This window comes from Ischnura elegans, chromosome 6, assembly GCF_921293095.1.
Source record: "Ischnura elegans chromosome 6, ioIscEleg1.1, whole genome shotgun sequence".
Taxonomy (NCBI): Eukaryota; Metazoa; Arthropoda; class Insecta; order Odonata; family Coenagrionidae; genus Ischnura; species Ischnura elegans.
The window spans coordinates 114,571,827-114,596,300 of record NC_060251.1 but is presented as its reverse complement, the minus strand read 5'-3'; the positions used below and the strand labels follow the sequence as shown (position 1 = coordinate 114,596,300).

The following is a 24,474-nucleotide window of genomic DNA, read 5'->3' as shown; positions in this document are numbered from 1 at the left end:
ACGGTGGAGAGGACGGTCGAGATTGATCGAGCCACCAACGTTGGAGAGAGTCGGTGGAGCATTGGAGCCACAGGCTACTGGAGATAGAGAGAAAGCACCTTGGCAACTCCCCAGTCGTCGGCTTGGAAAATGCAACGAGGAACCATAACGAGCGCATGAGAAGTCTACTCAGCCACGTCATCACCTCGTGTTCCCGAATAAGGTGCAGTAATCAACCGTGTCCCCACACTGTCCTCGGTCGAAGCAGCGTCGAGAACGTTTCTCCCTCCTACCCCCTCTTTTCCCATTGCAAGAAAGCGCTGGAACAATTAGTGAATCTTGAATCTCAAAAGTGCAGCAGAGGACTTTTTAAACCCTGCGAAAAGATTTAAATGCAGTTCATTTCAAGTTTATTTTTATGTTATCAAGTTGATTTTTGGTTTCTTTGTATTTTGTATTTGATCCTTGACAATCCGGCCCTACTAACATTTTTTCAAGTGCTACTCCCCATATTTTTGTATGTTAAATTTAATTATTGCGATCTTTGTCAATAAATGCATTTATTGTGTTCGCAACCCAGGGATACGTGTGGTCTTTCACCCTCAACCTCCCCTTCCAATTATCCCGTACGTTTCGCATTCCCAAAATTACTCGTTTTTTACGTCGCCCCCGCTCTGAGGTGTTTCTTGCTCTATTTTATAACGGACGCAAAACCCGTTCGTCACAATATTCCCTGTCAAATGTCCTTATTAGACTTTCCCTTTAGATGCAGGAGGTATGATCACATGACAGCCAAATTGGTCCTTTTCCTTAGCCTCGCCTGTCTCTTAACTGTTTAATTCCACAGGTCCTTGTATGCACTTCTTTAGTTCCTAAGAAACTGTAATGACTTTAACATGGCTCCAAGTCGAATACCTTTTGCCTGATGCTTAATATAATTTTAAAGAGCCAAATTATTATTACGGTGTGAGCGATCATTAGGATGAGATTAGGAAAATAGACTGCGGAACCGATAAATTTAAGATGTTTAAGATGTTTCTTTCCGCGTACATTAAGGGACCATAATACTAGCGATAGTTTAGCTCTGAGATAGCCTGACTCGGACTGGGTAAAATAGGCTCCGCATCTGTAGTTTATACCTTATTATGAATTTAAATACTAGGTATAATAATATAATAATAATAATTTATTTACTCTTACATTTTGTTTTTACATCTGAATACAAAAATAACAAGAGAAGGAGCATTAGGTGGTCTCCAAGGTCATAGGACCATCATTGAGCCACCATCAAATTAAAAAAATGTATGTCAATAAAAAAATAATAATGTTAGAGCGTAGGTTTCCGCGGCGATGGTTTGATCTCTGCATTTCTCCAGGGTTTTCTTCCGCGTCAGATTGTTGGTTGACAACAGTTTCGCTGGCTATCCTGCCAGCATCTTCAGGTCTTCCTTCGACCTGAAGATGCTGGCAGGATAGCCAGCGAAACTGTTGTCAACCAACAATCTGACGCGGAAGAAAACCCTGGAGGAATGCAGAGATCAAAAAAATAATAATGCACTAAATGATACATGGTTGTTTTAAATAAATAACATCAAAATTAATTTTCTATTAATTCTTGCGAGAAAAGACAGTCATTAGAAAGTCTTAAAATTACATTTGAGGATTTTTTTATTCTAGCGGGCAGTAAATGAAAAAAATTAGGCCCCATGTAAAGAAAACACCGTTTATATAATGTTAACTTAGGTCTGTTTGCCACTAACAATGATTCACTCACTCACTGTGAATATTTTCTTTCGAGAATTTCATTCTTCTTTTGCTGCTAAGGTTATGAAAGGTAAAACCGAATATCTTTGGAATCCTTTAACTGGAATAGGGATCGGTTTCTTGACTGTATAAGCGAGAAATCAAGATGCCGGGTGGCTGACAATGAGTTGCTCCCAGCGTCAAAGAAGGTTACGGGATGACAAAATAATGTTTCTCTTTCTTTTCTGTTCTTAATGACCCGGAAATTCTATCAAAATCGCAGCGAGCGATTTTAAGGGCAAATTTTGAGCTGAATCCCACTCGTGTTTTTTTGTTTAGAAACCCTTTCACCTTACGACATTGGGAGAAGATGATCTTCAAAGATGGCAATGGCAACGTAATTCTGGTAAGTGATGGTAACGTAATGACTTCCCTCTTACATCAACTACGGATCGCTTGCTGTGATGGAAATCTTTTTCAACGATAGTAGGGAAAACAGCTTTACAGTAGGGTAAACAGCTTTATAGTAGGGAAAACAGTCATTCTCGCAAGCAAGCGATCGATATATCGCTAGCAGAAGCAAATGTACGATCCCCACTGTCAGCGTATCATCTCGATGGTAAACAATGTTCCGTTGGGTGCGACTTCTCTTTAGCGGTTATCAATTACTATCTCCATTGTTCACTGATTATTGTCCGACGATTAAGGAAAACACCAGGTTTAATCCATTTGGGAGATCGACATTGTTGGCATCATTGTTGGAGATTCTCCAATTGTTGCACTCAAGTTTTGCTCACGAGATGTCACCCCTGTTTCGATTAGTCGATTAATTAAGCGATTAACGTCGACTCCCTTGACGTTTCGATCGGTCCAAAATTTATTCCCATTCCACTCTGTGTAAGCTCTTCCCCACGCTCTCCTCCCTCCACTCCGAACCACACGACGCAACGGCTCGATTCCGTGACGTCACCAGGTGTCTCTCTCTTTACTCCTCCACCCCTTCCTCTCCTTCCTTTGGAAAACCTGGCGTTTAGGTAGTTCTGTTGCTCGTCACACAGAGGGAGCGATTTGCGGGGGGGGGGGAGGAGAGGGGGCTCCTTGCTTTTTGGCCGGGAGTAATGGCGGCGTTGGGTTGATATCGGCCATGTGATTCACGTCGAAGAGGACTATTCCGGCCCTAGAATCCAGCCGGCGGAAGAATACTTGTGCACTCAACGCAACGTTGTTTACCCTGGAGATGACGCGCTGATGATGGGAATCGCACATTTGCTTCTGCTAGCGATATACCTATCGCTTGCTAGCGAGACAGGTAATCAACTTGTTTTCCCTTCTATCGTTGCAAAATCATTTTATTTACTTGCCTTTTTAAGTGTGTATCCTTACTCTGTCGGTTTATCCTATTCCATTAACTATATACTGGTCTCTAACGTGTTTGTTTACAATGAAAACCTAGTACCCTTTTCCCCCCCTCCCCTGCAACCTGAGTGTTATGGTAGCTGAATCGATGCTCCCCCGTTTTCCCTCGTTTGTGATTCAGCGTTTCCCCGCCAGATAGCGGTAGCTACCGCGACCCCCCAGGTTCACTCTTTATCACTCACCCCGCGAAATTTGAATTCATAATATGGAGGTGAATTCGACGGAATTATGAAACACCGTGGTTTTATTTTGTTTCTTTATCAGTCTTTGAATCATTCCATGACCTATTTTCCAGAAAATAATTATGCTACTTTGGTAATTGCCATTGTTAATTAATCCTTTTACAGTTTATTATTTTGTTTGCGTATTATTTTTTTTAGTCAAAGGTCTCTTCTCGATTTCCATCTTACGATCCTTAAGTTTCATTCATCTGGATTTTTAATATTTAATAACAGAACTTCCACTTTCTTAGGAATTGCAAGGACCAAATTTTAGTGTGACAATTTTTTTACAATTTGAAAATCCCAACTTTCTAATATTCCCTTTTTTGATCCGCGAAAATGGATTAAATGAGTGCTTTTTTACATTTAGTATGGTTCCAGCAGTGAACTTTCTCTCTTTATCGATTTCTCTCGTAATTATTTCTCATTTTGTGTGTTGTTGTTGTTATCCGTTTTTCTTGTTTCCTTTTCCTCGTGATAGATGGCGAGGAGCACAAGACCCTCTCCGCTTCTAAGAAGAAGAATGATTTGAGCTGTTACGTGTGTGAGATGGAGGATGACGCGAGGTGCCTCAACATGACTCAGAGAGAATCCAAGTGGAAGAGGAAATGTGACGAAAGCCACACCATGTGCATGGTACATATTTATTACATGCCTCTTTTATAATCGAAAGGAAAAAAAACTCGTATAATTGGGCTGGTGGAAATTATTCCCTCATTCAGAGATTCATTACCTGGTTGGGTGTATCGTTTCGAAGCCTGCCGCGTGAACGGCGGTGAAATATACAAGAATAGGGTGGTTACCTATTATTTTTTTATTGCCTAAATCGAAAGGTTATTACTCCTGGAGGACGTATCTCACGCTTTTACATTTTTTAATGACGATATCTATTTTTCGCGATTATATGAAAAGTGAAAATTTTCAAGCGCGCGAAAACGCGACGGCTAAGTATGAATGCTGGGAAAACTCCGTGTGACGTCGTTCTGGTTTCTGCTGCCGCAAGTGAGGTGACCTTGGGGCGAGGCTTTGAGCGCTGATACGACGCAGGATGCTTGCAGGTAGCGCTTGGTTTAAATAAGGATTATTATTACCCTATCAAACGAAGGAAAATTTCCGACCTTAGGCAATTTTAATGGGTGATTGTTAAGAGATGTTTCCCTGAGCTCTGTGCCTCATGCGTGCATGGGTAATCTCAGACGATGTAAAAATCCTCACTACTCGCATAGAATCTATGTCCCTGTGACGTCACGTGGAGTGGCATCGCATGGGCGCCAATCTGGCCTTTTTCAAATGCGGTTAAAATAGACCATTGCCATTCGTCTAACTGGGATTTCTAAAACCAAACCATTTGTATATTATGAATACACTAATGGTGGGTAAGGAATCGTAATCAATGCCTTTCGTTTTCTTTGCTGAAGGAAACTACCCCATTGTCATGAGAAAACATTTTCCACTAGACTCACTATCGAACCACGGACCTTAGGGTTTCCGGACCGGACCACTACGCTATCCTCTGGTACATTTGCCGTGGGGAGTCGGGAAATTGGATGGCGCAGGGGGCTGCGAAGTACCCCAGAAAGCTAAAGGTCGGTGATTCGATTCCGGGCCTAGGGGAATTTTCTCTCTTGGAAGTTCATATATATTTCAACGAGGTTGGGAAATGGAATGTGACGAGCTGATGTGAGGATGTGCTAATTCTTTCGCGTACATATTGATAAAATAGTTCATTTTCAAGGCACAGTGCATTTTACCATATCTTATTTTACTCGCTATTTTGTTTGTTTGTTCGTCCTTCGGGGAAAAATCTTGCAACTCAAATTTCGACTAATTCCTCATTAGCTGGAGCGCTGAAATTTTCAGGATAGCTCAGAACTGGAGGACAATACTCATTTACTGTGATCGAAATAATATCTCGAGTAATGTTCAGAAATAAAAACTGAATACAGAGAGTTCCATTAATGGCCACTAAAATCCAATGGTGCAAACTTTGCAAGTGTAGAAAAGTCTCTTCAGTACATTTCCACTATCGCAAAATTATAAAAGTCTAAAAAAAAAAAAATGAAATTTATGAAAAGACCGCTTTTAATATAAGAAAATGAAGCCGAAGTCTCACTAAATTATTGAAAACTTCTAATATTTATGATGAGAAAGTTATGATAAGTTTTGGAAGAGCATTTTAGATATCAATAACGAAAAAGGTGGAGCGCGTGTGAGTTTTCAAAATTAATACTTGCTGTTCAATACACGTATTTCATCCTTTTCTCTTTGAGAAAGTCAATATTCATGGTAGCCCATGTATTCCTCGTTGAATTCCGACCTTCTCCATTCGTTTCAGGTCAAGCGCTTCTCGTACACGACTTCCAACGCGGAGAACGCAACTTCGGTGGTGATCGCCTTGGAGAGGAACTGCAGCAAGAACTGCGAGCCGGGTTGCATAATCATCAGGACGAAGCTCTCCGTGTGCACGTCGTGCTGCGACAAGCCATTCTGCAACTGGGTCTCGCGCGCCATTTCATCGTTCGAACCGTCATCGTACCTACTCACTGGAATCATCGTGGCCGCCGTCATTGTTAGCCTGCCCGCCTCCTGATCAGGGCCCGAAACAACAATCCCACCCGCCGAACAATCACTGAAATCAAAACAATGGAATGACGACACTTCCCAAAATGGCCGACAACTATTTATTTTAAACCGTAAAATGCACATGCAGATTCTAATATAAGAATACTACTTTTCAAATTTCGGCGTCCCATCAATTCGAATGAAGGGAGCTGAGGTATGTAACTTCAAAGGTGTTTCATTGCCCACGTAATTTATTTTCCAGGTCCAGTTCAAGATGGCCATGGGGGCAATTTCCTGGCTGTACTTTGTGAGGGGTATCATCATTCCATTGTTTATGAGTTCAGTGCGATCACTGCGCAAATAACTTATGCTTATTGTCGCCACGCCTCAAGTAGCTTATAATCTAAAGACGACGGTCCAATCCAACGTTTTCAATGATTCTCTGTTCACACGCGCCATATTCCGCCTTCTCTATTTTACACCGAGTCACATAGTCAATCAACCGGTATTGCAAAGGATATCTTCCGATTCAACCGACTATGAAAAATTTAACTCAGCTACGATCTTTGTTACATACGTTGAAGGGGGGATATATTATCCTTCTGCTACCCACGCAATATACAAGGATGTCAAACTTCAAGTTTCTTTTATCTTATGCTTATTTTTTGTAAACATTCTGATGGAAAATCAGTGAAATGCAATCTCAGATACAGTGTTGGTAAGGTAACCGAGTGATAAAATAAAATAAAAACACTGTAATTTCCACAAAATTTTAATATTTAGCGGTTAAAAATTGTTTGGAAAGTGCAGAGTGTATTTATTTTATTTTAACATGTATTATTTCCACAAAGTTAACTCACCTACCATCAACTTCATTGGGTAACCGAGGTTGCATTAAGAACGGGAATGGGAATTAGTGGCTCAAGGATTCCGAATGCTATAGCGCATTGTTTCTACTGAACTGTTTTGCGATGGTTGGAGGATTGTGGGTAATGAACAAGAATTCCAGGGGAGTCTAATGTCATTTTATAAATCACGATGTACCCTGGAAAAGTTGTTAGTTTCTCGTTACACCAAGAAATTGTGGATCGAAATAAATTGAAGTCCGCTATTGCTAAATATCCTCTTATTGGATGTTTCGAAGTGGTTATTTTCAAACATAGGACTCTTTAGTGAATTTTATTGGTTAGTGCAAAGGTTTAAGCTCATTGACACGTTCCAATTCATTGGCCAATCCATTGGATATTGGATTGTGATCCAACTGACAAACGCCAGTTTCTAGTTCAATATCATTTCCACAATATTGGACACAATTTCTTGCCCAATTTGGAATTTAGAACAGGGTCTATTTTCTCGCGGCCAATCTCCAATCAGAAGTCAGTTGTGCTGACTTCTAGCGGCCAAAACAAGAAGCTTTTCGCGAAATATCCGGTTTGGCGGTAATGCATTGTTTATTTTTTCGAAAATTTGCTGGAAGTTTCTAAAATGTGGATGAAAAAGTTGATTCACTATTGATTGAAGCGTACAAATCACACGAATGTAGGTTCGAAGATTTTCAAAAAAGCGAAAATCACACGAATGCTTAATGCTTAAAATCATCTAAATACATTGGCATTCTCTAGCGGAACATTAGAACACTACTTCGGCCGATATTGGTGAAAATATTGATGCGTGTCGTACGGTACGCAACGCCCAATATTTTAAACAATATTGCGCGCCTATTTATTGGCCAATAAATTGGAAAGTGTCATACGGGCTTTAAACAGAGGTAGTTGATAGATGCGAGGATTGGGTTCAGAGTGATATCATCATGTTTATGAAAGGTGTGCTCCTCGGTGAATCTATTTTATTTTCGTAATTATGTTGGAACGTGGTTGTTGGAGTAGGAATAGATGACTTATTGTCAATGCATTGTATCAAAATGTTTATGAGATGAATTTTTTCGCGGAATTCTTACACGATCTAAGAAGAATTCTTAGTGGTTAGTTAACCGATATTTTGTGAAGAGTAAATCTGTATGTATTCAGAAGGGCTAGATAAGTGTGCGTTATCTTCAATTTGCTGAGGATGTTACGCGTCTAGTTTTTATACGAATTTTAAGGTACCTGTACACACCAAATAGTAGTCTGATGGTAAAAAAGCACGTATTTTTCAATGAATGAGAAAGGTAGAGAAATAAAAGGAAGGGATAATAATTGAGGCTGGTTTATTGAAAAAATAGCAAAAAATTATACGATGAACCTTACGAAATACTAGCTTGATGGCTCTTACAGGCGTTTATAATGACAAAAGTATCGCGAACTGGACACCATCTGTCTAACATCTGGAGAACTAATAGCAAACTGCTGCATCAATGGCATTGAATTGGAGATGTTCTTCAGGTGCCTGAAATGTTATCTTTTGCGGAGCTTACCTCTCCATTGCTTATTATATTCACGTTTGTTTTCAAACCCAGCAAATCATCTTCATGATTTACGTTTTGAGTTAAAATCAAGCAGAAGAAAATCGGATCAATTTGAAACGTAAATTAAAATTAGCTGGTCCGATGTCTCACTCCAGGATGTCTTATACTACTGAGCTGCGCAAGAAAGCAGAGCCAATTTATGTATGTGATTTTAAACATGTGACTGCGACCCTGCGAGTTCCAAAATTATTATGATTACTGAAATTTTTTAATTATTTTTATTTGAATTTATTTTCCCATCGATTCGCAGGAAAAAATACTGAGTGAAAATGGAGATGTACACAAAGATAAACAGTTGGCAGACTGATAAGAATGGATGACTGTTTGCATTCTGTAATGAATTCATCCACACCATAGAATGTATATTCATAGCAAATACTCCTTTAGATAGCGTTTAAAAAGTTATGATGTTCTATTAATGACTTGATGATATCAGAGAAATTATTATACAAACTGACCACAATGGCAATGGGATTGTTCGTGATTGTGGTTATGATAAATATAATCATAATTGCGAGTGTAATGAGTATGGAGAAAGCAAATGTGTCAGGTTCCTTGCTAATTTTTTTATGATCTCCGCTATTTACATAGCCATTCTGAAATCTCGAGCCAAGTGCTGTTAATTTATTTCTATTATTTCAATAATCCAGTCTCTAGTATTAGGGAGTTGTATGTCGATGTGCACAGTGAATAACTCTACAAATGGTAAAACGCGATGATAGCTTTCGAGAGCTACCTGTGACTAAAGTTCGATATTTGGCGACATCCCAAATGTAGCTATCGATATGAAGGAAGCTTAAAAGTATAATAGAGGAAATAAATATCATCAATTTAAAGAAGAAGACCTAAAATTATGTGTCGTGCCCCCTAGACTGATAGAATGTAAGAAGTTAAACATATAATTATGATGTTTAAAGAAAAGCACTGTTGTTCGTCGCTTCGTAGTAAACGGATAGATTGAAAACGGCATCACGACTCGTTGCTTTTTTTATTTGTGGTAAAAAAGTTACCAAAAATTACCGTTCGAACGGAATTGACTGTCGCTGAATGTCGCATGCTTCTTCCGTTCGAATTAACGAAATTAAAGATTGATTTAATAGCCTTAGATTTCAATTCTTGTGAAGCCAAATGATAGCCTTGAAGTTTAGCACCTAGGTTGCTAGCCAGCCAAACAGCTTAGTAATAAAACATCTCTTGTACCATGCATTTTAAACGGCCATGTACTAACTTGAACGTCAGCATTGTCGGTCATAGTCATCCATGAGGCTGACTTTCGATGTATTTATGATCAATTAGATTCGGAGCGTGGAAAATTATCGTCTCAGCATGTAGAAAAATTTTATACCCAAGTTCTAGTGTTGAGATGCAAATGGATATTGAAATTCAACATATGATATTTGAAGAAAAGAGTATTCATGCCCGAAATTTTTTCAGCACAAAGTTATTTTCTGATGTAAAATATATTTCACAATCCAAGATCGCACAAAATACTTCCTTGAAAGTGAAGAAAATTGAAGAAGAAATGCTTAGCAATTCCGCATTGGATAATCAAAATCGCCTGTTGAGGTAAACGCTCAATTGTATAAAAATACGACCAAAATGTTAGTTTTATAGTAAAAGCGGTAAGTGCTGTCATCACACCGAAATTATTTCTCAGGAAATCCAGCTTATATTTTGTCATCCAAGCACATGCATTAGTGTTATATGAGCCATTCTGTCGGCATTAGCTCATAAGTTATCCGTTACATAACTACTCAGTCAAATTTCGTTACAGGCAATCATTTTTCTCAGGCAGACAGCTATATCCGTCCTCTACAATTCTTTGTGGCACCTGTAACCGAAGTTCAGTGGATGAAAATTACATTCAATCCGTCAGAAAGTATCGGTCACATATTTTTGCCAGAGACTTGTAGACAATTCAGTATTTTATTAAATCCTGACACCTAATTAGCAAGGGAAGCGAAATTAGGGTAAACCAACTCTTATCAATATATATAAATAAACTCTAAAAAAAACATTATTTTAGTTTTTCAGGCAAGAAATGGTGAGATTATATTTACTCCAAGGTGAAATATTTTAGCAAGACGTGTAAGAAATCGGTTCACGGGAGTAGGTTCTCACGTTTATTAGTTTGACAGACTATAATCCTGGATTTTTATGTTCTTACTTTAATATGAATGTACATTTGCATTGATGCTATTCAATGTAATGTTATGAATGGATGTCTACCTGTGCTATGTGCTGATTTGCCCAAATTTCTGGCTTGTACTGAGAATGGGGGGATTAAAATTTTTGAAGCATTGACCATTGTGGAAATTTTTGTATCCTTGGATAAGGTTTTTATGTGTCTTCCTTCCTCTAACTTATCCTCTGAACCTGAACCCATTTTAGTGTTAAAAAATAAGAAAAAAACAGTAGGATTTTGGTTTTATAATCTTCTTCAACGATAAGTGATTGTCCATAGTGTAATAATGAGCTAAAACTAGAGTTTGTTCACAAAATAATCAGATATCCTTAAAGATATCATATGATTTGCTATATTATTTTTTTTCTGAAAACACACGAAACTTATAACCAGTCCGCCCATTGTATCTATGTAAAGATGTCACTTAAGTGTGTCCTGATAACTTACATAAGATACCTCAGAATATTCTCATTTTTAGGTTATTTTTTTATTTACTAGTTTCCGGTTGCAACCGTATTTGGCACTAATTCCTAAGAGATAAGTCGATTTGTGTCAAAAAACATGCATCTCGCCGTAAAGGTATGATATCGGAATTTTTCAGTAGCCATTGCAGAATACCGCTTCTTCGTATCCTGGGGAAATGTTCTTTTAAGTCGTTTTGGCATCCATATTTCCCGATTGAAATGAGTCAATTTTATTTAAGTAGATATATTTGAAATTGGGTCACTTAGGCCCGAATTCTCAATTCACTGAAATAAACCAAGTGATCAGTGGAAAATATCTTCCCCGTTCAGCCGTTCGTAAATGTGAAATAAGAAAACGTGAAAGTTTTCGCCCACTTTTTACGAGTTGGTGACGTCATTAGAGTTATAATTCAATTGCATTTCTACATGAAGGACCATTCATTGAAGGATGATGTCTCTCGCAAAAGTGTAAAAAATCAAAGATCCATGAGATTAAGATGCATGGAAGAGAGGGTTTGCGAAGAGGCGGTGACACGCTTAGTAGGAGTAAGTGACGTTATCAACTTACTTGCGAAAGGGTTAGGAAAAATTTTTTCTGAAGACCCCGAGAAGTATGTGGCGCATCGAAAAACAGAAAAATACCATTCTTTTTCCTTATTTTTAAAACTCTCTGACCATCGTCAGTAATGAAAAGAGTTTGCGAGCTCATCTTTTGAGCTGATCTAATAATTAATTCATGATGAGGATATTAAACAGGAGTTATTTGTATTACCTTTTATGATCGACGATTGCCCTCTTACTATTCCGAATACTTCCTTATGGAGTTCCTATAAACAGAAGTAAGAGAGTAGAGTGAACAGAAGTAAGTAAGACTATAAGTAGAAGTAATAGGACAGAGCAAAAGGAGGCGGCCATATTTCACACGGATAAGGGCTAAAATACGAACATTCGGCCATATTTCACAATTTCATCCCTCATCCGTTCTATATCTATCTGCTTTACGTAAATAATTTAATTAAAAACTATTTCTCACCATCGTGATTTTAAAACAACGTAAAATATTGTTGAGGGCGAAAGGTTTTTTTCGCTATTTAAACCACTTATGGACACAAACTCGAAACAATGTGACATAAAAATATCTCCTTACCCCCTAATTACCCACTTGAAGAATTCAAGCGCCAAAATACTCGCCTAGTGACTCTCAGCTCAAACTATAGAAATCTTATTTTCCATTATGTGCACAAAAAGGCAAGCGTTCCATGATAGGAAGATATGTATCGAAATCCACGCTTATTCGAGCTATTCCGCGTTCTCCCGTTTCTTTCGCTGCAGTGCGCCATGTTGTTGAGTCCCGTGAATGGCTTACTTCCTCCCGATTTTTTTCAGCATTCCACGCGTTGATTCCTCCGATGAATACACGTCACACTCTTTTCTTCTTGTCCCACACAAAATGACGGGATCCAAACATGTCTCCCTTTTTCATTCGACCTTTCGTTCTGTGCATTCTAAATCCCTTTGCGTCATTCTCTCCCTCTCTTACTTCTCGCGGCATTATGCGTGCAATATTTTCTTTCCACCACTCTCCGTCGCTTCGCATTTATCCCCTCTTTTGTTTCCACCTCGCACCACACGAGGCCTTTCACCATGACGACTCTCCTTTTGTAAACACGGGGTTCGCTCCATAAGTAACGAGGATTTTTGTGATGCAGCCCTTTCTACGCTAACAGGTTGAGTGTGACTGTGGGTAAAAAATATTATGACGTATGACTGCTTTGAGCGTTGACAGTGTTGCCAATGCCGCTTGATAAGCTACATTGTTGGGATCAGACTGTATACTTATTACCTCATTCTACAACTCGTGTGGAGGTATTTTAGCTATACAATTAGGAGGTATTTTCTCTGGATAATGACACACGGGAGTGTTTCAGGTTGAATTTGACTGTAGGTAAATAAATATTTTGATGCATGTCTGCTGTGTGCGCTAACAGTGTTGTCAATAATCCATGATAAGCTACATTGGTGGGGTCAGATTATCTATTATTATCTGTTACTATAACTTAGGTGTTTAAGTCACCATTTTCTCTTGACTTAGGCCTTCAGAGGTAGCCATTCTCCCTGAAAATAGTGTTTATTGATAAATGTAAACAGAACTTGGGTCTTCGAGAGCTACCTTGGAAAGATCTTTTAGTTCTGGAGTAACACGGCACCAATTCTCATTTATGGAAAAAGTCTCGCAGTTGGGACGGTGGAATCTATCGCTTTGTGGTTAGAATTGGTTCTTTTTTTAATTCGTCCTTTTAACTGATTAATAATTTCAAAAATAACGCTATCAAATCCCAGTCTCACCTTCGAGTTACTTAACTCATCTCTGAGTACAGGAGCGTGTAATTTCAAGGCTCACTGACAACTGTAAGAAACTTACAGTTGTCAGTGAGCCTTGCATGAGGAAAATCGCGAAGGGCATTTTTATAAGGTTTCCTGTTTCTTCTGCTCGAGCTAAAATCTCATGTAAGACTGGTTCTTGAGGGAAGTTTTCTATGGATTCACGCAATGAAATTATTGTCATGGTTAAGTGGTACAACTAGATTATTTTCGGAACAGTTGTGAATTAGCGGACAAAGTGCTTAATCCTACAATTGAATGCAAGCTGACTTTGTGGAATTGCAAATGGTTAATGTTTTTTAATTAATAGTTGTGTTGTTTAATTATGAGCACGACCCGGGTTTCGTAACTTGGTTACATCGCCAGGTGTCACATCATCACCTGACGATGTAACCAAGTTACGAAACCCGATTCGTGCCCATAATTAAACAACAGCGAACCTTACAAAGTTTTTACTCCTTTATTTCCAGTAACATTTTATAATATTTTATCGTGAAACTAGCAACAGAAGTACACTTTTTTATTTTTCGGCAGAGTTTTGGAACTTCGTTGTGCGATGGCTAGGAAAGATACTTAGGATCACACCTATAGCGCACCTTTAGTGGAAGGTTTCACGGAAGACGTGTCAAATAAATATTCAGGGGGTTATTCTTTAAATAAGCAGTAAAAGTAGAACATGAGGAAATATTGTATCCTGGTTTTTAATATCGAGCCGTCCAAGGTCATTGCAGAAGGGAATCATGTGTATGTTTGTGGATCACATTGATTCCATCGTTTTATCCACTTTTTTTCTCCTTTCCCGAAATTTGGCAACATTGCCCTGCCTTGTGACGTCTTGTGCGAGACAGCTTGCGGTATGACAAATGCGACGTTGAAAGGCGCCACAAAAACATATATCGCTCATCCCAGCCCACTTTCTCGCCACATTCATTCTCGTTGCGGAGGCATTCATAGCAGGGACAAAGGACTCGCAATATCCAGGAAATCATTCAGGAGGGAGAATATGAAGTAGACGGATGTTCAGGGGATGGCGGTTTCCCTTTAACTGAGCAAAAATTTTCCAGCGAGCATAGGAAATACGGTCCTATCCTTACTCGCGGTTGAACGTCCTTCATCAATATATCATGAGGAGAAATATGAAAAATCTGCTTGGAATCTACGAATGTGTTTTTAATCTGTAGCTTATATCAGGGGCGCAGCTAGGAATTAAGGCGGGGGGGGGGGGGGTTGAGGTTCAAGTAATACCGGGGTGTGTGGGGGTATGGAATACCCACCAGGATAAGCGGTAGGTGCGAGATTAATAAACTGCGGAATTTTTAAATAAACAGTTCAAAATGGTGAGTTTTACGGCTTTCAGAGGAATATTTAAATAATCCTTACACTGTTCTATTAGTGATATTTAACCAATTAAGTAAAATGTTTTAGACTTAAAAATTTCTCTGAGCTATGGGGGTTTAACCTCCAAAACCCCCCCTTTGCTGTACCACTGCCACCAATATTGATGTGCTCACGAAAGCTGAAATTTTTAGCCATTTAGCGTTCATTAATTATTCATCAACACAGAGATTTCGCAAGGTTTTAGCAACCTTCTCCACATAATCCAGCCACCAGGAGCTAGGAAACACTTAAGGTAAGTTTTTGTCAGCAAATTGGGCTACACTTAACACTTCCATTTGAATTGGAACTGTCTCTACGTCCGAGTCGCGTTTATTTGGAGGAGTGACTTTCTCCATTTACAGCTGATGTCCTTCCTCGGGAGTCAATTAACCCTTTTTAACCCAGAGCTGCTTCTGGGAGAACCTAAATTTCAAGCCTTCTCATTATAAAAATGTGAATATTTTCTATTCAATCATAATTTTTGTAGCAGCTGCACATTTCGTCATTTAACTTTACAGCACAAAAGAACACGCAGTTTAAATCTTTCCTGAAAACAGTGTAAAATATATACATTTTTTGATGTTGCTTAGAAGCAACATTGGCTTATAATGGGTTGAGCTTCTTATATTCAGAGGAAAAAAGAAACCAAAGAAATGGCCTACGTGACCATGGTTCGACCTGTACTTGAATATGCAACTTCGGTGTGGGATTCCTACTGTAAAAATGAATCTTCTAACCTTGATAAAGTTCAGAGAAAGGCAGCCAGGTACACTCTAGGGAAACATGGAAGAGGGGAAAGTGTATCAGCTATGCTAGGGAGCTTAGGATGGAATTGAAGCAAATGAGCGGGGTTGGAAAGAAATATGTATGAAGCTGGACTCACCCCGCTACATAGGAAGGAAAGATCATAAATTCAAAATTAAGTTAAAACAAAAACATAAAACAGACATTTTGAGAAAATCCTTCCTACATAGAGGAATAAAGGAGTGGAACGACGTACCTGAAATTATTTTTAAGACCTTCCCTGCAAATGCGAAAATTTTTAGGAAGAAGTGTGCATCACTTATTGATTAATTACATAGTGGTTTAAAAGGGAGTTTGAAATTGGGGTAATTGGGTCAATGTTCATTTTTAGTTGTATTGTATTGGAATTAATGTGTTTAATGGATTGTTTGAAGTTGATTTATTGGGACAATGTTAAATTCTTAGTTGTATGAGATTAGAATTAGTATATTATTTTTAACATGAGTGTCTATTCTGTTTCTAAACTTTGTATTAGATTGATAGAAACTTGGTATGTACACATTTCTCATTCATGTACATTTAATGCTACCACCAGGCAATAGCCTGCTTGCATTTTATATGTTTTTCGAATTTCGGCCGGTGGCGGCGGGGATAAGTCCTCGCCTATTATACCGAAGGTCGCGGGTTCGAGTCCCGCCTGGTTAGGTTGCCCCTTTTAGGACATGGGTGTGTGTGATCGTCTGTTGTTTATTGTTTAAAATTCCTGATGTAAAGGCCTCATTGTGCTGTTTTCGTGGGTAATTGGGATAAATTTAAAAAATTGGAATGTTATAGTAAAAATCCATTTTTTTTCTTTATAACTGAAAAAGCAATATTTTATGCAAGCGTGTTAGTCTGTTTTCTACGGTTAAAACGTTCGTAAAATATGGACCCACGTGTAGTCTCGACGTTGAATAGGTCAGAAGTAAGCGAAGTAAGGAAAGTGTCGTGCTTCCACCTACCTTTTTCGCCTGTCTCCCTTCCTTTTTCTGTTAATTTCACACGTTCTTGACCCTCAAACCAGCCGCGAAGATGGTTGAAACTCCCCTCATCCCTGCCTTGAGTCGACGAGGTGATTCGACCACAGAGAGGTATGCAGTTCGCGTGGCGTCAAATAGAGTTGCACGCTTCACTCCGCTCCCATGGGCTGTACATATGTAGGGCCGCGGGGTGGCCTTTTTTTCCGCCACCACTGCTTAGTTCGCTCGCCACACAGCCCGTCAAGGCAAGACCACCTCCTTGAGGAGACTGAAGTGTTGGCGAAAGGAGAGAGTCCCACTCGGCCTCGTGGAAAAAAAGTATCACTCAAAGGAGGACTTAAGGGTCTCCTCACGGAACGAGATTATTTTTCTAAGTCGGAAGCTATTTTTTTTATCTTTCTCAAGCAAAATTCCACACCTGGTGGTTTATTAATAGGATGTGCGAATCAGTCTTGAGTGAAAGGCTTGAAGACGCTTTGTATGGTTTCGTAAGTTTCTTTCTAAGTTTGGGAAATTTATTTTTAAAAAAGCCTTCTCAGCCATTTTTTATTAGAATAGAAGTACTATGTAGGTATTTGCCAACAGAAATATGGAACCCTGCGGGAGGGTAGGATAAATAGGATTGTAATACTATTCGTCGTATATAATTGCATCGAATTATAAACATTTGATTGGTATGTTGTAGCCTCGTTAGATTCATTGAGCATTTAATTACAGATGTATTTAAGGACGATACGGAGAATGTCATCTTAGAACCTCAGTATAACGTCAGACCCGGCTGAAACGGTAGAATAAGAGAGCTATTTTGCTGAACGGCTAACTTTGGGAGTTCTTTTTTTTCGAACAATAATGCCCTCAATTAGACATGACTCTGAAGGCTAATGAATCCAATACGAATCTCTGTCAGAGTCAGCAGCTCTGTCCTAATTTCCACCACCACTCGCCATTTTCTACGCTCGATACGATTTAGATGCAGTATTATTTCAATTCAGTTACTTTACTTTTCTGTTATTTTTATCTCCCCACCACTTGACTTTCCCCTTTACTTTTCTCTTGGTCTTCTTCAAGAATATTTCTCTTAGATTTCCCCCTAAATTATAACTACCACGTAAAGGCTGTGATTTTAGGTGTTGTGGGATATTAAATGCCAAATTTAAATTGAAATAACCTTTGGTTTGAATAGTAAAAAAAGCTGGCATAGCAATTTAAATCCCTATTCATTTCCTTTTCAAAAATTTTTGTTCGAATTATGTATCTTTATAGAAATATAGTAGTCAGTTAGTAGTCAGATAATAGTCGGATGAATATCCTCAAATTGCTGCAATAGTCGCATTGTAATTCAGTATTTTTTTCATAGTTTATACGGGTACTTAGAATGCCAAAAGTGAAAGGTATTACCTTCATATAAAGGTATTATTTATTATAAAGGTATTATTTATTATAAAGGCATTGTTAAAGATATTAAATGTAATATTAAAAGGATTAGGTTGATAGTGATATCCTTTTAGGAGTGGAGTTGACTTGGAAAACTATTAAAAGAGATATTACGTACGCCATTAAGTAAGCAACCTATACTATGCCATAAATCTGTTCGTTAAACTACGATCGATATTGAAAATTCACCGTATTTCTACATCAATTTTGATTATTTGTAAATACCATTTTGAAAAGATTTACCCAAGTATCTTAACTGGGCAAGCTTTATATTTTACGAATGAGTACCGTAATCAGAGATATTTTTTCAGCCACCAGTTTCATGTATTGCTCAAAGCTGGAAGGCTTTTTTATGTAATATTAAGGTGTTAAAGAAACCAACTTAATTCACGTGCCACCATTTTCGAGCCACTCTGCATAGAGCCAACACCGCCCAGTGGACTGCTCGAGAGACGTGTGGAGAGGAGAGCAATTTTCGACTGCTTTCGAGATGCTTGGAAACTGTGTCTGAGACCGGGAGAAAAGCAGACTTTGGAGGTTAATTTCACCGCATTAGCGTTGAGGAGCTGCAGCGAATGTGAGACGGGGTAAAAGCGAGAGAGCTGAAGTGAGTTTCGGGAAGACTTGGAGTGGTTTTGACTCGTTCTCACTGAAAGAGAGGAGTACGCATTGGAGCAACGGTGAAATGGAGAGAGGATTATAAAGGTATGGTGACTCTACGGGTTGAACAAAGTTACATTTTGCCAGGCGATAGTGTTTTTTGCGATTTGCTGTCAGGCGATAGTGTTGTTGTGGCAGCAGTAAACAACTATGCAGTAGAACAATGAGAATAAATAAATAATATGGTAAATGAACTTAAAGATATATTAAAGCAGTATGGAGTGACAAAAAAAGACAGAATACTATGTTATTGGAAATGATGAAATGACAAATCTTCCGCTATAAAACGAGTATGTATAGGGAATAACCACAGAAAAGCTCTTAGGAATTATAAATGATAATGGCAGAAGTTGCAACTAACGAGTAAACTACAGAATTACGAAGGAAAGAAAATTCATAAAATCTCTAAATTACAACAAAAGAAAAGAAAACTATGTACTTGTACGCCAATTTATTTTCGCGGCACAACTAGTTTCGACGCAGCGGCGTCATCATCAGGTATGTAAATTACATTTAATGGAACCAACATATTAACACAAAAACAAAAGTAGAAATAGATAAAACAGGGTAGAACGTGTGATAACGCACGGAGAAAATGTATGGGAAATTATGGATAAAAAACAGTAGTAGGTTATTGACCTCTGAGAGAGATTACATGAGAAGGAGGTTTAGAAAAAGTTATTTAAGAGAGACACAGAAACATCATATTAGATTCCCATTACATTTCCACATCAGACATAAGCGATAAATTAAGAGAAATATTTAACTGAACGGATAGATGGGGGAATTCTTTTTTCTCCAATAATAAATTAATTAAATGAATGCTAGTCGGAGCTTCGTTATAGCCTTTCCTTTTTATTTGTTAATCGGCGGAGTCCTAGCACCCCCTGCCACACGCCTTTTTAGGCGGCTTGCGAGGTAGTATGCAGATGTAGATGAAGTATCGGCCACATTCATAAGTGCTGTGAGGTAGGAGTCTCCGGATTTTGATAATCCGCCGCGACAAATTGGAAAGGGATGCACTCTGGTGTAAATCAATGTGGGGGTAACAAGCGTTAAGAGGGGCTTATAGCAACAGAAGACTTCATATTTTATTTTGTCCCGCAAAAGGGCTTCCAACGCCCGCTGCCTAGCGGACGTACTCGGGCCGAGTTCATTAAAGGGTCCACGACCCTAAAGGGGTTCAAAAGCCATGTTATGTTCAGTTAACCCAGAACCGCGTTTGGCCACGTAACGACCCTGTCGGATTCCTTTGATCCTCGGTTTAAATTCGAGATGGCTGGAACGCTTGGATGACGCGGTCTGCTGAACTCAGTGGCGTTTGTGGAAGGGACAAGAAGAAGAAGATTCATAGAGAGGATTTCCCAGTCCATTAATCCACTGATCTAATCCTTTTTGCAATGGTTAAGAGGGGAATAACTCTTAATCCAGCATCTCCGGGCCTAATCGGATTTAATCGTGCTAGCTTAGTGATTAGAGTAATTGCACGGAAAAAAATCCAGATAGAATAACTAGTATACTGGTAATATTTTACTACAAATTGCACTAAAATATGAACATAAAGAGGTATCAAAGCAGGAACAAGTGATGAGTGAAAATTGAACTTTGTTTTTCCACACATATATATTTATTTAATCACGACCGCGGTTTCGACGCACTGTGTCATCCTCAGGCCTATAATAGAGACACAGAAACATCAAATTCATCATCATCTTGCGGTGTTCTGCCCGTCGGCAGGTCCCCCGCGCCAATGCTGTCTCCATTCCCTCCTGTCTCCAGCCATCTCCTTCAAGTCTCCATATCTTCCAATTTTTACGTTGTCAATAGACTAAAGCCTTCTCCTTCCTGCTTCCCCTTTTATTGCTTATCTATTTGAGGGAAAATTATACGGCATATGCGAAATTTTAGTATCACAGTAAAAGTGAATAAAAGTTCTGAAGGCGGATTATTTATCTAGCATGAGCTACGCAATTAATGTAGAATTAAACATTTCACATATCCCTCTTAATTTCGTTGAAATGCTTTCGAATTTGACTCTAGCTATAATTTTGCTGAAGAAACGAATTTGAGATATTTTCAAGGAAATACGTATAAGTGTTAGTTCAAAACATTCGAGACTTGGATCATCATAATTGGTCAACAATGCTGAGATTGCTTTGACGCAGCTGTCCATTCCTCTCTCCTATCCGCTAGCCCTTTCATAGGTACCTACGTATTTCTTCTCATTCGGGGGGCATCTCTTACCCTTTTTCCCTTCCACCTGTCCTGCAATTGTATTCATCAGGCCATCGTGTCTCATTATGTAGCCAGCTAAGTTGTCCCGTCTTCTCCGTAAGGCTTTCAGAAGACTTTTCTTTGTTCCACTCTTCTTAGCAATTCATCCTTACGTACTCGGTCGTTCCATTTTATCTTCATCATTCTTCGGTAGCATCAAATTTCGAATGCTTCTCTGCTACTGACTTGTACTGACTAATATTCGTGACTTCCCTGCACCTGTCAACGTCCAAACATCGCTCCCATAGAGAAACATGCTTCATATATAGCATCTGATGAATTGTTTACTTACGTCTCAGCTGTAAAAGATTCTTCTTTTTGAAGAAAGCACCCTTTGACTGCGCTATTCTACTGACTATTTCTTTCTTGCTCCGTTCATCGTTGGTAATAGGGTAGTTTCCTTCATCAAAGAAAACGAAAGGCATTGATTGCGATTTGTTACCCACTATTATTGTACTCATAATATACAAATCATTTGGTTTTAGAAATCCCAGTTTAGACGAATGGCAATGGTCAATTTTATCCTCATTTGAAAAAGGCCAGATTGGCGCCCATGCGATGCCACTCCACGTGACGGCACAGGGACCTAGTTTCTATACGAGTAGATAGGAGTTTTACATCGTCTGAGATTACTAATGCATGCATGAGGCACGGAGCTCAGGGAAGCTTGTCTTAATAATCACCTAGTTAAACTACCTAAGGTCGAAAAGTTTTCTTCGTTTGATAAGGTATTAATAATCCTTATTTAAGCCAAGCGATACCAGCTAGCAGGGTACTCTGCTACCTGCTAGCAACCTGCGTCGTATCAGCGCTCAAAGCCTCGCCCCGAGGTCACCTCACACGCCGACAGCGGAAACCAGAACGACGTCACACGGAGTTTTCCCAGCATTCATAGTTAGCCGTCGCGTTTTCGCGCGCTTGAAAATTTTCACATTTCATTTATTCGCTAAAAAGTAGATATCGTCGTTTAAAAATCTAAAAGCGTGAAATACGTACTCCAGGAGTAATAATATTTCTATTTAGGCAATAAAAAAATAATAGGAAACCACACTATTCGGCTTCCCAGGTATGAAAACTCTTTCACCTCTTGAAGCTAATTCTTATCTAGGTTAACGTTTGTCTTATCCTCCTCTCTTTTGCTGCATACCAATACCTTAGTGTTCTTTTTGTTGATTTCACCTGATATCTGGCCATTATCCTTTCCATATTTATCAAAGCGAGACTTGGATATGCAAAAATATTTATTGAGGCAGAGGGTGTGGATGGAGCGGGTACTGAAAGAAGAGGGGATGGTGGAGATCCGATTATTAGGAAGGACGTTGGGTGAGCAAGGAAGGGAAATGGAGATAACAGCGCACGCTTCTATCAAAGGCGTGGATAAAGGTTGTACGAATTGAAGGAGTTGGTAGTGTAAAGTGCGATAGTGGCTGCGTAATCCGGGAAGGGGGTGGAAGAGAGCAAGGCTCGTGGATAGGGTGGAGAATAATCTACATCTTCATAGGGTAAATAGGGGAGAGACGCCGCGTACGGGATAGACTGCGCACCCCCCTTAGTTTCGGCACATTTTGAACATTACTTTGCCAGGTTTGTAAGCAGCAGCAAGTTTTGACTTTAGCAAGGTACAACTTAAATAAATTGCCTTAATTTATTTATCAACTACCATTTTGAAATTCTAAAAGAAACTCCTAAATTAACTCTAAAGTCTCTGTTAACTGAACTTCTTCGGTTCAACTCGTATTTTTTTAATAAAAATTGGATAAATATAGCACATTTTCATGAAATTTCCTGGTTTTCACATGTTTATGTTTTATAACGCATTGACAACAGATAAAAAATATATATAGATTTAAAATAAATAAAAACGTAAAAATAGATATAGTTTTACAACTTGCATTTCAGTTGAATGAAAATTCGTACTCATTCACTATTAATTAGACAAATTGGAAAAAATCAAAAGTATTTGCATATTTTGTTTTCTTCAAAACTTCAATAATACGGCGATTTTACTTTTCTAACGGAGCTGCAAAATACAAAAATCAGTTTTAGTCGGTTTTGATAACATGCGGATATGCGTCACCCGCAACATATGTGATAAACACCGCCGCGAGGTAATGTTTTACAAAAGTAATTCTTACAGCTAAGAGAAGAATGATATTAGTATACGTTTTTGTGTGTGCACCAGAAACAAGACTATTTATCATATTTACCTCTTATTTTAATCGAAAAATCATAATAGGACGGAATATAGTTATTTTACAAAATTTGCGGCATCTCTCCACAGTATACTCTACAACCCCGCAAGCTGCCTCAAAAGATGTGTGGCGGGGGTGTTGACAAATAAAATGGAAATGCTCTGACGAAATTACGCCTAGCATTTATTAATGTCCTTTAATTCTGTGGAGAAAAACAAAATCTTACACCCTCAATGTATTTGGCAAAATATCGCTCTTGAATGATCGTTTCTGTAGGACCTGGAAGTCTTGAGGGGTTCTACCATGAATTTCTCCTTGTCGCTCATAAAATTATGTATTCCCAATAGGGTGGTTTCCTATTCTTTTTTATTGCCTAAATCGAAAGATTATTACTCCTGGAGTACGCATTTCACGCTTTTAGATTTTCGAATGACGATATCTATTTTTCGCGATTAAACGAGAAGTGAAAATTTTCAAGCGCGCGAAAACGCGACGGCTAAGTAGGAATGATGGGAAAAGTCCGTGTGACTTCGTTCTGGTTCCCGCTGCCGCCCAGTGAGGTGACTTTGAGGCGAGGCTTGAGCGCTGATACGCAGGCTGCTAGCAGGTAGCAGAGTACCCTGCTAGCAGATAGCGCTTGGCTTAAATATGGATTATTAATACCTTATCAAAGGAAGGAAACTTTTCGACCTTAGACAATTTTAGTAAGTGATTATGAAGATAAGTTTCCCTGAGGTCTGTGCCTCATGCATGCATTGGTAATCTCAGACGATGTAAAACTCCTATCTACTCGTATAGAAACTAGGTCCCTGTGACGTCACGAGGAGTGGCATCACATTGGCGCCAATCTGGCCTTTTTCAAATGAGGTTAAAATTGACCGTTGTCATTCGTCTAAACTGGGATTTCTAAAACCAAATAATTGTATGTATATTATGAAAACCCTAATGGTGGGTAACGAATAACAATAAATGCTTTTCGTTTTCTTTGATGAAGGAAACTACCCTATTGCTCAAGCAATCAAATAATTGAGGTAATAATTGCATAGTTTTTCTTTAACTCATTATAACCCAATTTTACTCCAAAGTAACTCAAAAAATGTATGCATTTTCTACTCTATTCAGGAAAGATTTAAACTACGTGTTCTTTTGTTTTGTAAAGTTAAATGGTGAAATGTGCGGCTCCCACAATAATTATAATTGAGTGGAAAATGTTCATATTTAAAAAATGATAAATCTTTAAATTTAATTTCTCCCAGAAGAAGTAGCTCTGTGCTAAAAAGGGATAAAAGTGGAATTAGAGCAAAGAGGACTCTCAGAGAACTATGCTTTTTTTATCTTCAAATACTATAAAGTAGGGA

The 24,474-nt window shown here is 38.7% G+C and overlaps 1 protein-coding gene across 1 annotated transcript; it reads left to right on the top strand.

Annotated features, from left to right (window-relative positions):
- The first annotated feature begins 2,828 nt into the window (after nt 1–2,828).
- On the top strand, nt 2,829–7,439 carry LOC124161526. Its single transcript, XM_046537880.1, has 3 exons — nt 2,829–3,031; nt 3,841–3,995; nt 5,695–7,439. The coding sequence occupies exons 1-3, from the start codon at nt 2,971–2,973 to the stop codon at nt 5,947–5,949; spliced, it is 471 nt and encodes a 156-aa protein (XP_046393836.1). The 5' UTR covers nt 2,829–2,970; the 3' UTR covers nt 5,950–7,439.
- The last annotated feature ends 17,035 nt before the right edge of the window (nt 7,440–24,474 follow it).

Coding starts and splice junctions, on each gene's coding strand:
- LOC124161526 (XM_046537880.1), top strand. CDS start 2,971: ATGATGGGAATCGCACATTTGCTTCTGCTAGCGATATACCTATCGCTT. Junction 3,032..3,840: donor ATCGCTTGCTAGCGAGACAG/GTAATCAACTTG, acceptor TCCTCGTGATAG/ATGGCGAGGAGCACAAGACC. Junction 3,996..5,694: donor AAAGCCACACCATGTGCATG/GTACATATTTAT, acceptor CATTCGTTTCAG/GTCAAGCGCTTCTCGTACAC.